At 38.6% G+C, this 16,928-nt stretch overlaps 1 protein-coding gene across 2 annotated transcripts in view; it reads right to left on the reverse strand.

Annotated features, from left to right (window-relative positions):
* Positions 1 to 10,688: 10,688 nt before the first annotated feature.
* The window catches only part of LOC133660343 (glutamate receptor ionotropic, kainate 2), a 472,659-nt gene continuing 466,419 nt past the window's right edge, over positions 10,689 to 16,928 (reverse strand). For both annotated transcript variants that reach the window (XM_062063755.1, XM_062063754.1), the window contains one exon: positions 10,689 to 12,433. In XM_062063755.1, the coding sequence (XP_061919739.1) occupies positions 12,269 to 12,433 (165 nt within the window). In that variant the 3' untranslated portion in view covers positions 10,689 to 12,268. The remainder of the gene's footprint in view (positions 12,434 to 16,928) is intronic.

Here is a 16,928-nt window from a genome sequence, read left to right on the forward strand (position 1 = left end):
ATGCGCCTTTTGTATGAAAATAGACCTGACTAGACCCGCTCATCGGCAGTGCGCCTTTTAATCCGGTGCGCCTTATGGACCTAAAAATACGGTATTTAAAAATTGAAACAGGAGTGGAATAGTAAGATCCCGATAAGCACGCACTTTGAATTAAATATTTGTTACATACGAGTAAAGTATTATACAGTTGTTACCTTGCAGTATCTCCATTAGAACAAGACAACTGGAGCCTCAACACAAGCCAGTGGATCTCAAGACACTAATATGGTCACGGTCCATTAGTGCCCTGTGGGTCTGCCTGTTTGGAATCTGGTCATGACTTTTAAGATCTGGGATGTTTCCCCATTGTGTAATTTGGGATTATGTCTGTGAAGATGCTGCAGCTTCCATCAGAAATAGATAAACAACTGATTCTCTCCTCACTCGCCCCCTGAACTCCTCAATAGAGTTGATCCAGTTATAAATATTGGTAAGTGATCGAATAAGTCTTTGGACAGAAGACCAAAGCACTTTATATAAAAAGTCAATAGTACGTTTTGCTTTTGCACTATTGAATTTATTTTTCCTCCAACAATTGTATGTAATACAAGGGGATTATTGTGTGCCCATGATGCACTTTATGCGGTGCACTTTGAGGGTAGCCACTTGAATGCACTTTATGAGGCAGCGTAGAATGCTGATGGGCATGACCAATCGTGTAGCTATTTTACTGTCTTTTATGTATTTATTATATTGTTTTGTATGAATGTATCTCACTAAAAGCAAAATGTACCTGCGAGTACAAATAAAGAAATGTAATCTAATCTATTTTAATATCACAAAAATAACATTTTTCATTGCACTAGAACAGTGGTTCTTAACCTTGTTGGAGGTACCGAACCCCACCAGTTTCATATGCGCATTCACCGAACCCTTCTTTAGTGAAAAATAAAAAATTTTTTTTTTCAAATTCAAGACAGTTATATGTTTTTGGTAACACTTTAGTATGGGGAACATATTCTAAGTAACAAATACTTAATTTAGAGTTATTTGGTGAGGGTTAGGGTCAGGGTTAGAGGGTTAGGGCCAGGGTTAGAGGGTTAGGGTTATAATAAGGCCATGCCGAATAAGGCATTAATAAGTACTTAATAATGACTAGTTAAGAGCCAATATGTTACTAATTTGCATGTTAATAAGCAACTAATTAATGGTGAATATGTTCCCCATACTAAAGTGTTACCATGTTTTTTTACTGGTGCACAAAATGAACCGTGCATGAACATCACCTTGTTCAAACAACAAAACCAACACAGTGGATAAACTCACAACAAATTAAACACCTGCAAATCAGTGTGACTTCTGCTGTTGCCGTATCCGTAATACGCCGATAGGGAGAAGTTTTTATTTACACGATGAGTCGGGTGTGTTTTGACCTCCGCCGAACCCCTAGGGTTCGATCGAACCCAGGTTAAGAACCACTGCACTAGAAGTAATGTCCAAGTAAAACGCACTGGTACAATACCTGTGTCTGAAATACTGGTCCTTTATTTACTTGAAAAAGATTGTTTCAAAAATTTGGGCTATGGCTCTGTTTTACCACTCGATGCTGTTTATTGATTTTTTTAATTTAAAAAAATGTGTCTTTCAATGACGAAGAACATATTTTTTTTTAGCCGATCAACGCTCACAGAAAGTATAAATAAGTTACTGCAAAAGACACCAAAACTGGAGAAAGAAAAAGGTGGCGGGGGGTCAGGGAAAGACACAACACAGATAATACCCACTTACAAGATTGAGAATCAGCACCTCCAAGTCCGAGACCATAGTTGTCGCTCTGAAAAGGGGGGAGTGCCATGTCCGGATTGTGGAAGAGTTCAAGTACCTCAGAGTCTTGTTCATGAGTGAGGGAAGAGTGGATTGTGAGGTCGGTGCGGCGTCTTCAGTAATGCGGACGCTGTATCGATCCGTTGTGGTGAAGAAGGAGCTGGGCCGGAAGGCAAAGCTCTCAATTTACCAGTCGATCAACGTTCCCATCCTCACCTATTGTCATGAGCTTTGGGTTATGACCGAAAGGACTAGATCACGGGTACAAGCGGCTGAAATTAGTTTCCGCCGCCGGGTGACGGGGCTCTCCCTTAGAGATAGGGTGAGACGCTCTGTCAGCCGGGAGGGGCTCAAAGTAAAGCCACTGCTCCTCCACATCGAGAGGAGCCAGATGGGGTAGTTTGGGCATCTGGTCAGGATGCCACCCGAACGCCTCGCGACCGGTAGGAGACCACGGGGGAAAACCCAGGACCCTTTTGGAAGACTATGTCTCCCTGCTAGCCTGGGAACGCCTCAGGATCCCCCGGGAGGAGCTGGACGAAGTGGCTGGGGAGAGGGAAGTCTGGGCTTCTCTGCTTAGGCTGCTGCCCCCTAACCTGACCTTGGATAAGCGGAAGAAGATGGATGAATGGATGGATGGATGCATGATTTAATTCAGAATCGATTCTCGATTCAAACCCAATCTTGCAATATATTGTTTAGTGTATAAATTATAACCAAACTCGGGCTGTCAAGTGATGAATTTTTTAATCAGATTAATCAGTCTTGAACTCTGAATAATCATTGTTTTTTTATTTGCTTGCATGAATAAAATTTGATCACAGACCGTGTGACAATGTGCACACGAGTCTGGGTCAAGCCTTAATCTGGATGTGTTTAATCTTCACTCATATATAATGCAATATTTATTTATTTGTATTGAATAAATGCATTAACGCGTTAACATTGACAGCCCAATATAAAACTTTTAAAAAACATTGCTACAAAAGCTCTTCTTGGCTGCCGTATGGCATATACGAGCAGTGATTTAGCGCAGAGATGCCCTAGACGTCTTTTTGATAATCAATTCAGAATCCTAAGAAATAAAAATCGCGACTTGGATGTGAATCTATTTTTTCGCCACCCCTAAAAGTAATGGTCTTTTACTTGTTTCACTTTAAATTATTGTGTGTAATCTTGCATACTTTTGAAATTTTTCTCACCCTGTTTAAAGTATTAGAGGTGTTTTGGTTTTATGGCAAACTGGGAGTAAGCATCCCCAGCATTGCAAATCGAAAATGTGATATGTAAAAACAATATCTGAAATCTAGAGTGTATCTGCACCATGGTGTCTGGCAAAATTATTACAACAGTCATTAATGCTATTACATCAGAACAAGTATCTGATTTATTTAGTTTATAACATAAATGACGTTGACCTGACCTAAATATTAAGTGAATAAAAAAAAAACTGTTTGAGGAATCATCACATCATGTACAATCCTTATGTGATACAAAACTGTCTTTTTCTTTTTCTGTGCGTTATAAACTGTGAAAAACTGCAAGTAAGAGGCAGCTAACAATGCAAGTCATAGGGATACAATGTATTCCATCTATAAAGCCTTAAAAAATCTCCAATATTGTTTTATTCTGTATGTATTGTGAGAATGAGATATTTTTAAGTGTTCTTTGTTAATCCACAGTCATGTTTGAAGCATCTAATATTTTCCCATGTGAAAACTTTGGGTCTTATCTTATGTCCTCTAGTAAACTCTTTGTTTCAACTTAAAGGCGCCGTGCTGTCTGCTAGGAATTTAACATACTCCCTTTCTGTGGAGAAGGCCTTATCTGTTTGGAACAACAGCTGTATTTCTTTCTGGGCGGGAGGGGCTGTTTTCGCTCTACATAAACTGACTCTTTTTTTTGTTTGAATTTTGACCTCTTCTTGCTGATGTTATTGTCGTGTTGTAAGGGCTGGTCTCCTAAAGCTTTAGTAAAACTTGGCCAAGTACTATTCTGTCTCAGGGATCTTTCTTACTCAACATATGTCATCCAAAGGAATTTGGGATTAACCAGTGTGTTTTATTCCCTGAAAGGAAGACTGGTCACACGCAACAATTTGGGGGCTCGTCCGGGATGACACGTTGAGGATTGGACGTCTCTTACACTCTTCTGGATAGACTAACCTGGCCAAAGCATAAATCAAGGTAAGCAGAGCCTTTTGTAAAATCTGCATTAGGAGTCTGTCCTGAAGTCTGTAAGTCAAACACTGTTTTGGACCACATGGACCGAATTGTAGTATTATAGGAATTGTGTGTGTATTTTTTACCTTACCTGTCTCTAAATAATAATTGTGAAATAGTGGTCAACTCACGTCATTGTGTCTAGACTACCATGACGGGCTGCTTCACTGACGAGTAAGCAAATAGCAAATAATATGGGTGTGGCTCACTCTGGGTCGTTGGAACAACGGGTTGGAGGCCGCCCTTCCTATGGTACAATAAAGATTCTGGCGGATGGAGGCCGTTTGTAAAAGTATAATAAAGATTCCTGGGTTGGAAGTCGTTTGTAAAAGTACACTAAATATTCCTGGGTTGCGAGATCCCTCTGGCATTAACGTGTGCACTAAAATTAAGAACGGGTTGGAGTCCCTTCGTATGGTACGATAAATTCTGCGGTTGGAGGCCATTTGTAAAAGTACAATAAAGATGTATTATAGTAACATGCACAAATTGCACAATTCTGATAACATGTAATATTTACAGTATTTTGGTCATTTTAAGTGTTAAAGGAACTTCATTTCTGGGAGCATTGATTTTACAGAGCACATAGCAACAAATGGTACTTCCAATAGCAACAACAGCGAAGACCGCGCCAATAGACCAACATTCTTTTTCCTACATATGGGCAATTTATCATTGCCAATAAACCAGAAATGCATATTTGTGGAAAGTGGGGAATACAGTTGAGTATCCAGAGAAAACCCCCATGGAGAACATGCAAACACCCCACAAAGTGGTCCAAATTGAGCTTCAAGGGCAGAAACTCCTGGTTAGCATGATTGCCCCTGTGCTTCACCCAGTCGTACTAGAGGTCAGGAAGTACCTTGAGATTGAGATACTGAAAGCTTAATTCTGTCTGTTTTCAAACCCACATTATGGCAATAGTCAATTTGATACATCCAATGGATGTGTCAGATCAGAGTCCTCATTTTATTTGGGTAAATCTTCCATCTTCTAAGGTTAGACCGAGGAGGATGTTTCCGTTATCTGATTGCCTATCATTCTGCTGAGTCATGCTGACATGCTCTGGACCCGATTAGCAATAGGGGTCAATGGTGAACACTTTGGACACTGACCTTGTAAAGTGGGTCAGTCCCTGCTGAGTAGGATGGATTTTTGATTGACAGTGCCTTCAAAAGGTCACCAAAAGTCCAAAAGAACAAATACACCATCAGTTTCACCTTTAATCCAAATGCTTCTTCAGTTTTACATGTTAGGTGTGGACTACTATGGTGGGTGTATCCCAGGATAGTAGTCACAATTGGTTGTTGTTAATGTCTTGGAATAGGTTAGGCAATAGGCACAGTAGGTTGTCAACAATTGCCTGATTGGTGGCAGCGACTGATTAGTAAATGACGGACTCCTCAGTGAGTGTAAGACACACTCACTACCTGTATTGACACTGTAGTGATACTGTGTTGTTGTTAGTCTTCCGCCATTTGCTGGATTAAAAAAGTCCTAAATTTGACCAGAATAAAATAATTGATTCATTAAATTGACAAAACCAGTGAAGTTGGCGCGTTGTGTAATTCGTAAATAAAAACAGAATACAATGATTTGCAAATCCTTTTCAACTTATATTCAATTGAATAAACTGCAAAGACAAGATATTTATTGTTCGAACTGAGAAACTTTTTTTTTTGTTGCAAATAATAATAATAATAATAATGGATTAGATTTATATAGCCCTTTGCTACACACTCAAAGTGCTTCATAGAGAAGTGAGAACCCATCATTCATTCACACCTGGTGGTGGTAAGCTACTTTCATAGCCACAGCTGCCCTGGGGTAGACTGACGGAAGCGTGACTGCCAGTTTGCGTCTACGGCCCGTCTGACCACCGCTTATCCTTCATTCACCAGTGTCAGCGGCACTGGGGGCAAGGGTGAAGTTATTTCACCTTTTTTTGTTAAGTACATAACTCCACATGTGTTCATTCATAGTTTTGATGCCTTCAGTGACAATCTACAATGTAAATAGTCATGAAAATAAAGAAAACGCATTGAATGAGAAGGTGTGTCCAAACTTTTGGCCTGTACTGTATATATATATGTATATATCAGTGGCGTGCAGTCACTAGAGGCAGGGGAGGCGGGGCCTCACCTGCCATCATGGAAAGAAAAAAAAAAGAAAAAGAAAAAAAAAAAAAATTAAATTGTTATATGTATCCAGTGATTATACTAAAGTTATTTTCCATTTAACTTCACCAGTTTTAGATTATTTTTATTTTTATTTTCACATTTGCCGTTCAAATACTGAGAAGAGACGGTGCGGTGATCAGCAGCCAGTTGAGGCACGTCACTGATTTGTGCCTCAACATGGATTGTGCGCAATGACTCGGCTAACTGCTGGCCTGCTGTGCAGTGAGACTGTATTGCTATATGAATTATATTATACATTTCCATAGTTTAGTTAGCTGAGGTATATAATGTACAGTGTATTTTGTCAACAACTGTATGTGTGTAACGTATTTTTAGTGCTGAGCGATCATAAATCTGCTGCGGAGACACACTGTGTGAGGCTCGTATCATAACCCCGCCTCCTGGTGCAGAATGCACCGCCCGACGGGAGCACCGCGGCCACACCAACCAAAGCCCACACCCAAACCCTCCACGTGCAAGACCGAATCCACCCAAAAAAAGTCACTTAACAAGAAGCCAAAAAGTGCAAAAACAACAATGCTCGCGCTGCAGGAGCCGCGAACGACCGCAGGGACACAACATTAGGTACACCTGCACTGCAGGTTCATATGTTTTTAAATTTGACTGTGATGATGCAGTCGTGCCTCACCAGACATTAACCTCACCGCACGCCACTGGTATATATTAGGGATAAACGGTATAATGATAAACAACGGTAAAATTCCAGATGGTTAGTAATACCGTTTAAATGATTAATTACCAAAAAAACGTAATTTTTTTAGGCAACACTGCTTACTTCCTGGAAAAGGAATCGAGAAAAAATGGCGAAAACGACACAGACTTTACTCTGGTGATTTTCCCTCTAAATAAACAAAGCCAATTGCTCTGTTTCACCTAATTTCTCTCGCTTCTACTTCAATGGACTCTCGGAGTGCATTTAAGAGCACAATGCTGTTTTTAGATAACGACAGGTGTGGACAGCATTGGAGACAGACCCATTTTTCCGGGTTACCGTGCAGCAGGCAATGTGTCGGGAACGTTGCCACAAATTGTTTATAAAGATTTGCAGGTTTTTTTTACTGGAATGGCACTCGTCCTTTTATTAACTGCTAACTTTATCAGTGGTCCAATAACATCAATACTAGCTACATGTTTTGTCATCTCATGGAATATAACACAGAATGTGTTGTCAGTGAGGCACAAAGACTGGGTATTAAATGTGAGAGGTTTGACTGCTGTCTATTTTTGTTGAACCACATGGTGTTGTTGGAGAAAGAAGCTTGTTTATTAGACTTTATCTTCATTAGCCAAACAGCTTTGTTTTTTTACATTGATATCTAAAAGTAAACACTGTTTTTTTTTTTACATTACTTGTTTTTTTTGGTGTTTTTTTCACAAAGTTATTACTTTGAAAATATTCACGTGACATAACATTTTGTTAATGTTTTGTGGTGTATAGTTAATGCATGTACGACATATTTCAGCTCAAACTCTTAATGGATCTGTGCTGAGACAGCATGTACATGTACAAACATGCAAATGTATATAACTTTTAAAAAAACCCTCTCTATGAAAATGTAGAAATAGAGATAAAGGTGTTATGACTTGTTACGCCAGGTTATATTCTGTGTTTGTGCTTAGTATTATTCTCCTCCGTTTACTGGTCTGTTTTGTTCTTTATGCTCTTTTCCCTCCTTGTTTGAATTGTTGTTGCTAGGCGGTTTTCTGTTTATTGATTTGTGTCCTCACCTGTTTCTGCCACTAATCACCGCCCTTTATAGTCTGGTGTCTCCCTATCTTTGTTGCTGGTCCGTTGTTTGCTACATGCAACTGAATATGTTGTTTTCTTTTGTTTGTTTGACGCTACCCATGTTTCGCTACGCTTATCTCTACGCTACGTTGAGCTAGCACCTAAGTTGTGGGTTTTCTCCTTGTTTGTCGAAGTAAAAATGCCTCTTAAATAAGCCTTCACATCTTTTGGAATTGCGAACACTTCACAACATGCCAACATACGACAAAAGACATCATGTAATGAGAAAAAGCTGACACGTTGATACTATTAATGAACAAAAACACAAATATTGGTCTTTAATTATATGATAATGATTAGGGATGATGTTTGGTAAGAAATTATCGAGTTCGAGCCTATTATCGAATCCTCTTATCGAACCGATTACTTATCGATTCTCTTATCGAGTCCAGATAGTTTGTTGTATATGGAAAAAAACACACACTGTTTGGTTTAACAAATCACTTCACATTCTCTACTGCTCGCTACTATAGCATTACCATATCTGAGTTATTGTGCAGAAATGTGGGGAAATAACTACAAATGTGCGCTACATTCGTTAACCGTGTTACAAAAAAAATGTATTAGACTGATACATAATGTTGGATATAGAGAACATACAAACACTTTATTTATTGAGTCAAAAATATTTAAGTTCTATGATTTGGTAAAATTGCAAACAGCTAGAATGATGTGGAATTAAATGATGGAATGGATTAAGTAAAGAAGTTAAACATTGTACTGATATGATCCAGTTTAAGAGGTTGTTCAAATTAATAGTGCTTACAAAGTACAAAGAAGAAGAATTATGAGAAATACTTTCAACCTTATTGAAAATAAGATATTCTTCATCTCAGTATATTAATAATGACTGAATTAATTAATTACATATTACAAAACTGTTGTATATACTAATTCACAGATATTTTATTATAAAAAGGTCAGTAAATGATGAAAATATTTGTAAACGCTAAGAAGTGGGAAAGGGGTAGGATTAAATAAGCTTTACTTCTTCCTACTCCTGTAAAGTGAAATGATATGAAACTGTGATGTATTATACTGTAAGTGTGTTCATGTTCCAAATAAACGAAGGAAATAAAGAAAGCACTAGTTTATTAGACAGACTTGCAAACGTTAACGTTATCAGACACATACAAAAAGGCTCACGTTAACGTTACCGTTAGCCACTGACTATGCTTAGGTAACGTTAGTCTAGCTAACGTTACTGCAGTCCTGGTTGACATAAGAGGTAACGTTACTAAAAGTGAGCAGATATGGAAATTAACCGGCAACCGTTAACGTTAGTTACTAACCGGCGTCACCGCCACCGTAGCTGGGACTTGGGCAGCTGGCAGAAGAAGAGGGGCGTTCTTCGTCGTCTCTGTCGCTGCTTCGAAGACACGACGTGCTTGTTGCACTTCTCCCGCTTACATGAGAGCGAAGTCTGGCAATAATTGCATATTGCCGCTTCCTCGTTTTTTTTGATGAAATTAAGCCATGCCTTGGAGCACTTTTTCCGGTCCATTTTTTTCCTGCTTTTCCTATCTGCGCCTAATGACTGAGCTACGTGACGTCATTTTTAATGACTGAGCTACGTGACGTCATTTCTTGTGATGTTCCACGGGGCATTTCTTGTCGGGACGAGATTTGTTCACAGGGATTCGAATAAAGAACCAACTCTTTTTCTTTACTATAGTGGTCTCGATAACGGGTACCGGTTCTCAAAAAGGGATTCGAGTCCGAGGACTCGGTTCTTTTCTTATCGAACAACCGGGAAAACCGGGTTCGAGTATCATCCCTAATAATGATAGCCTTTTTATTAGACATTACAAATTACATGATGGCATTACGTTCACATCCCAACACTGTTTTACCAAACATAATGAATAATCGTGATTAATAATCGTGATTTCAATATGGATAAAAAATAATCGTATGTATTATTTCGGCCTTAACCGTGCAGTCCTATATGCAAGACTAGATCTCATACATGAACACTTTTTTTATCAGTATGGACAGAGTGCAGTTACCCTAAGGTGCCATCTTGCACAATGTTCACATTTATTTTTCTTTACTTTATTTCTGCCATTTTACATTGTTTTTAATGCTTTAATTGGCTTTCATACGCACATTCTATTTTCTAATGAGGCACATACATACATTTTGAATGTGATTTTTATTTTTATTTTTATAAAACTTGGTTAAAACACTCCTCTTTCATTGCCACCTTCAAATCTCGACTGAAAACATATATTTTTAAACTAGCTTACTCGTCTTAATCAGTTCCCTCCACGTCACTTCTCATTTGCACTGTTCTTATGATGTTTATGTATTTGTTTTTTTAATTGTTTGTCACAAAAGTGGACCCCGACTTAAACAAGTTGAAAAACTTATTCGGGTGTTACCATTTAGTGGTCAATTGTACGGAATATGTACTTCACTGTGCAACCTACTAATAAAAGTCTCAATCAATCAATCAATCAATGACTGATTGATCGTTTGTCTGTTTGTAAGGTGACCTTGAGTGCTGAGAAACGCAGTGTAAGTAATTTTGAAAATGTTGAGCGTATCTAGAAATGCCGCGATAATGATAAACGTGATAATGAATGACATTTTCATTAAATTAAAGATTTTTCGACATAACCTTCCCATGTTTAAATTAATGATGTACACAGAATGAACAACAAGGCAAATGTGTATACTATGTGAATACTTTATTTGCTTTAAATGTGTCCATCAACTTCAAAGGGTGAACTGTGTGTAATAAATTTAGTTTTCACAACAAATTCATATTCATTCATATTTTCATTTTCAAATACATCTTTTTTTTATTTTTTTTTTAAACCATTTACACACAGTTGGGCAGTCCTAAGTATCATAAACCAGGATTGCAGGATGATTAAGCATTGTTAGCAGTCTCGTGGGAAGTAAAAATATCTTTATTTTCTATATGTCCTTTTACATGATAAAAAAGTAGTTTTCTCCTCCAAAACATGAATACTTGTCACACTGTTGGAAAACAGAGTCCATATATCAGAGTGAGGGTGTGTACACTGTGCTGCTGTTGGTGTGTGTGCCAGTTCAATGGGTGTGAAAGCCTGAAGTACCAGTCTACTATCATGAATGAAACTTGGTCACGTTGGTAAAAACCATTACAAAAGTTTGATTCTCTTTATACAAAACACTTTTTCTTAGAAACTGTAAATGCACATAAATGTTAGATTTGCTGTAAAATAAACGGAGGGGGGAAAAAAAGCCACAGAAGTACAAAACAAATCGGAGACGTTCCACTAAGCAAATGGAAGTAAACTTTTGAATACTCACAGAAATGGACGTACGAGTTACCGACGCAGTGAAAATCCAGTCCGTTGAGGTAAAAATAAGAAATTCCATAAATAAATCAATAAATACTTTGAATAAATACAGTTTATTAATAGTGGCATTGTGTGAATTCAAACAAAGCTGTGCCAATCACATCCAAAAAAGTTGTCCAAACTTTAAGTTAACGTGTGCACTTCATGGATCCTTATAAGCGACTACAGGCTCATACAATACATGGAACTTAACAGCTTGCTATATAGCCCCTAAACCATGCATCCTTTGTTTATACAGCAACTCTGCATCCTCCGCATCCACACACTACATTTTTTTTGAAAGTGTTAGTACTCTGAAACACAAAGAAATGATATCACTTATTGCCTGATGGATGATATACAATACATACTTTTCTTGGTCAGTTACAGTATGTGACTAAGCGATACTTCCCTATACATTTTTTGAAATCAGCTCACTGTCGTCTTTGTTGTTGGGGGTTCGGTCGAGAGCCTGTTTTGCGTACTTTATTTTTGTTCAACAAATAACTACACGTTCGTTTGTGGTCCACCCGAATAGAATTTCTCTGTGGTCACAGCAATTTTGTTTTTTTGATTATCGACTGAAGACGATAGGTCCATTCCACTAAAAGTTGAATATTGCCAGCCTCTCACTGCGCATTTTGTTTAACTTTGACAACTCTGCTGCCTGTAGTTGACTTTATTGTAGTAAGAATAATGAGGTAACTTGCTGAAACGTCACTTAGGTTCAAGTTATTTCCACAGGAAATATTTTTGAAACCAAGCTTATCCTTAAGTAATAAGTATGACTCGTTGTCAACGTACTCTCAAAAAATAACCGGCACATGGTTTTTTTTTTTTTTTACCAATTCCCCCTACATTTCCCCCAAGTGTCTCTACACACCTCATTGCAAAGGTGAGGGTGCGAAAGTGATTCCCATTTCATGCCATGGTCTCTTTCCCTGGCAGTCTGCGGTCGTTGAACGTGTGCATGTTGATAACCTCCTCCGTTTTCGCCATGACGGCTGGCTGAGGCTTGTGTTTGAGGCGGCGCTGGCACTTCAGTGAGACCCTCAGCTCGTCCACCATGGCACTGCAAAATGACCTCTGAGGATAAAAATAGGACAACAAAAAATGTTAAGACTATTTAGGACAACTGCTGCTGGTCAGATTCCATTATACTTATGATATTTGGTAGTTATGCAGCTGGCCTGCATTTTGTATACATAAAAAAGACGGTGAAATGCGATGAATCTTAAGAAATAAAGTGATGCATGAGGGGGTCGCCAATGGGATGGATGCTAGCTAGATATCTCTCCACATCTTCCATTTTCTGTCCTACAAAACCCAAAACCATTGAAGTTGGCACATTGTGTAAATTGCAAATAAAAAAAAATACAATGATTTGCAAATCCTTTTCAACTTATATTCAATTGAATAGACTGCAAAGACAAGATACTTAACGTTCAAACTGGTAAACTTTATTTTTTGCAAATATTAGCTCATTTGGAATTTGATGCCTGCAATATGTTTCAAAAAAGCTGGCACAAGTGGCAAAAAAAGACTGAGAACGTTGAGGAATGCTCATCGAACACTTATTTGGAACATCCCATAGGTGAACAGGCTAATTGGGAACAGGTGGGTGCCATGTTTGGGTGTAAAAGCAGCTTCCGTGAAATGCTCAGTCATTCACATACAAGGATGGGGTGAGGTTCACCACTTTGTGAACAAATGCGTAAGCAAATTGTTGAACAGTTTAAGAACAACATTTCTCAACGGGATATTGCAAGGAATTTAGGGATTTCACCATCTTTGGTCTTTTTCATGGACGCCCCTGCTTATTTCAGCAAGACAATGCCAATCCACATTCTGCATGTGTTACACCAGCGTGGCTTCGTAGTAAAAGAGTGTGGGTACTAGACTGGCCTGCCTGTAGTCCAGACCTGTCTCCCATTGAAAATGTGTGGCGCATTATGCAGCCTAAAATACGACAACGGAGACCCCGGACTGTTGAACAACTTAAGCTGTACATCAAGCAAGAATGGGAAATAATTCCACCTGAAAAGCGTCAAAAATTGGTCTCCTCAGTTCCCAAATGTTTACTGAGTGTTGTTAAAAGGAAAGGCCATGTAACATAGTGGTAAAAATGCCCCTGTGCAAACTGTTTGCCAATGTGTTGCTGCCATTAAATTCTAAGTTAATGATTATTTGCAACAACAAAAAAAAGTCTCAGTTCGAACATTAAATATCTTGTCTTTGCAGTCTATTCAATTGAATATAAGTTGAAAAGGATTTGCAAATCATTGTATTCTGTTTTTATTTACAATTTACACACCGTGCCAACTTCACTGGTTTTGGGTTTTGTAATTAAAGTGGGAATGTTCTCTATTGCCCTTGCCTATACCTTTTACAAATTGGTGTATCGTAGTGAGTTTAGTTTAATTTTTGGTTGGTTAAGTGAACATTTTATACAATTATTTTTAGGGATAGGCTTTTTGCTGATATCCGATATTCCGATATTGTCCAAGTCTTAATTACCGATATCAACCCATACCGATATATACATTCGTGGAATTAACACATTATTATGCCTAATTTGGACAACCAGGTATGGTGAAGATAAGGTCCTTTTTTTAAAAAATTAATAAGATAAATAAATTAAAAACATTTTCTTGAATAAAAAAAGAAAGTAAAACAATATAAAACAGTTACATAGAAACTAGTAATTAATGAAAATGAGTAAAATTAACTGTTAAAGGTTAGTACTATTAGTGGACCAGCAGCATGCACAATCGTGTGTGCTTACGGACTGTATCCCTTGCAGACTGTATTGATATATATTGACATATAATGTAGGAACCAGAATATTAATAACAGAAAGAAACAACCCTTTTGTATGAATGAGTGTAAATGGGGGAGGGAGTTTTTTTTGGGTTGGTGCACTAATTGTAAGTGTATCTTATGTTTTTTATGTTGATTTAATTAAAAATAAAAACCACGAAAAAAAAACAATACCGATAATAAAAAAAACGATACCGATAATTTCCGATATTGCATTTTAAAGCATTTATCGGCTGATAATATCGGCAGGCTGATATTATCGGACATCTCTAATTATTTTCTAACCGTAACATTGCTGTTTGTTTTATATATGCCGTGCTAAACCAATACAGACAGTGGAATCAAAAACAGGTGGTGCACCAACAACAAGTATACTGGAACCAATAGTTCCCTGACTCCTATGATTAAAGAGTCACTCACTAAAGGGATTCGATTCACTTGTCGTTGTGGATGCCACCACCCACTATGGCTGGGTTAAACGTTATGTCACGTTTAGTCGCTGTTGTCACAGGCTCAAGCCCTTGGAAGGCAAACAAGAAGTTGAGGAAAGCAGAGTGAGTGTTGAATGTTGACGCTGTCCTCGCCTGTGGGAATCGCTCCATTGTGGATTTTGGAATAGGTATTACAGAGTTCCTAAAATAGTCCATTATACAGGAAAACAAAAAACACAGAAAGATGGCTGCTGAACCTGTCGGATCCTAATCTAAACACCCACAAATTTGCAGTGACCATTTCGACAATGTCTGTATGAACTTGAAAATAAACAGTGTATGTTTGTTTAATTTATTTACTTCCTTTTAAATTCTCATATGAGCAGTCTTCTTTGGGATATTTGTGTGTTGCAAAGTGAAGTGAATTAATTAACTATGGTGAAGATTTACATTCAACTTGGAGAAAGCGAACCACCACGTTTAAGTAAATAGTATTTCAGTTTGAGCACAATAAGATAATGCCCCTTAGTTTGATATTCGCAGGTGGATTGGATCACTTCTCGAAGGAAAAGAGGCTCTTATTGGGACTTCGGAATGCAAAAGTGATAGCCCTATCCTTGTGTAGAGACTACCTGTCAAGCTCAACGCCAACATTTAAGTCATGACTTAAAGCAGTTGTTTTCCAGACACTTTCACATGAACATCTCCTCACATGGTCAGGTTGTGTTCTTCTGAATTAACACACATGCACCCAGACGCAGGAAGAAGGGATATAAGACTTTTGGTTCAGCCTCTCCAGGTTAGGAGTCCTTCGTTTTTTGACCTAGGCTCCTCCTCCGGGTACTGCAGACCTGTTTAATGAGGCTCACTTGTAATAAAGCAGCATTTTGTTCAGCAAAGCGTCTCCGACGTCTCTTTTGATCCAGCCGCACTGCTGTGTCACCCTCCTGGAAATACACTTTAAATGCTCAAGACTAAATACCCTCCACTAGCTTTTTATGTTCTTTAAAAAAAAAATCACTTCTTTCTGAAATCGAATTATTTATTTAATTGTTTATTAGGCTTTTCTGTCTGATGTAACAATTTTGTCAAGCTCAAGATACGGTTTGCCGTTGCTATGGGATACGCAGCCAAATATTGTCTTTGAAATGAGAATTGATACACCCAGCAATGGTGCACAGGAAGGCGGGGTAGAAGAGGGGAAAAGGCGGCCAAAATGGTCAAAAGTCCCAATTTTTGTCCAAAATACCTCCCCGGGTTCCAGTCCCACGAGTCCCGCCGCCGGCCGCAAAAAATGTCCAAAATGCACCCAGCAAAGTCCCACGGGAAGTGGGGGAGAAAAGTGAGAAAAGTCGGCAAAAGTCCCCAAAATGTTCAAAATACCTACCCAAAGTGCCTCCATAATTTAGTAGTGCTTCAGATCGTTTGGGCCCCCATTATTTTGAAATATTAGAAATCTTGGGAAAATTATTTTTAAGAGCGTGTGGAGCCAATCCATCACATTTACTTCAATATTTTTGATGATATCTGGCTTGGATATTTGTCTCTTAAAATGTGCAGTATAATTACTAATTGAGGTCGTATCGATACATATTGGGCCGATATGAGGAATTATGACGTCATACAGATAAATCCAGTTACATAAAAAAAAGCTCCAATAAGCGATTAAAAAAAAAATTAGATACTACATTAATCCTGCTCAGTGACCTTGCGGTTAGAGTGTCCGCCCTGAGATCGGTAGGTCGTGAGTTCAAACCCTGGCCAAGTCATACCAAAGACTATAAAATAAAAAAAGATTGTAAAAATGGGACCCATTACCTCCCCTCCTTGCCTCAGCATCAAGTGTTGGAATTGGGGGTTAAATCACCAAAAATATTCTCGAGCGCTGCTCACTGCTCCCCTCACCTCCCAGGGGGTGGAACAAGGGGATGGGTCGAATGCAGAGAGTAATTTCAGAGGTACTTTAACTTTAATAAGGCGGATGACCCAGACTGTGCTGTAGCTGGGTCAGGGTGAGCAAATCAAGCGCTCCTTTTGTCCTACCTACCGTACTGTACGCCTGTCGTAAATTTCCCGAGCTCACAAACATGGCGTCGATCCTGTGGGACTCACTTTTCAGAGGGAAAATCTTAGCGTGCTATTCGCACCAAATGTTCTGCGGACATTCCGCAAGGAGAGAAAAAACAAACACGTTTCGACACGTTCAATCTTATCAGCCAATATCGCTATACAGTAACTTTGAAGCCTGTTGCACAAGAAGTTGCCACAAATAAATGCTGGGGGCTTGTTCCTAAGAAATCTTATTTTTACTTAACAGATTGTCAAATTGG

The sequence above is a fragment of the Entelurus aequoreus genome, linkage group LG11 (assembly GCF_033978785.1).
Source record: "Entelurus aequoreus isolate RoL-2023_Sb linkage group LG11, RoL_Eaeq_v1.1, whole genome shotgun sequence".
Classification (NCBI taxonomy): Eukaryota; Metazoa; Chordata; class Actinopteri; order Syngnathiformes; family Syngnathidae; genus Entelurus; species Entelurus aequoreus.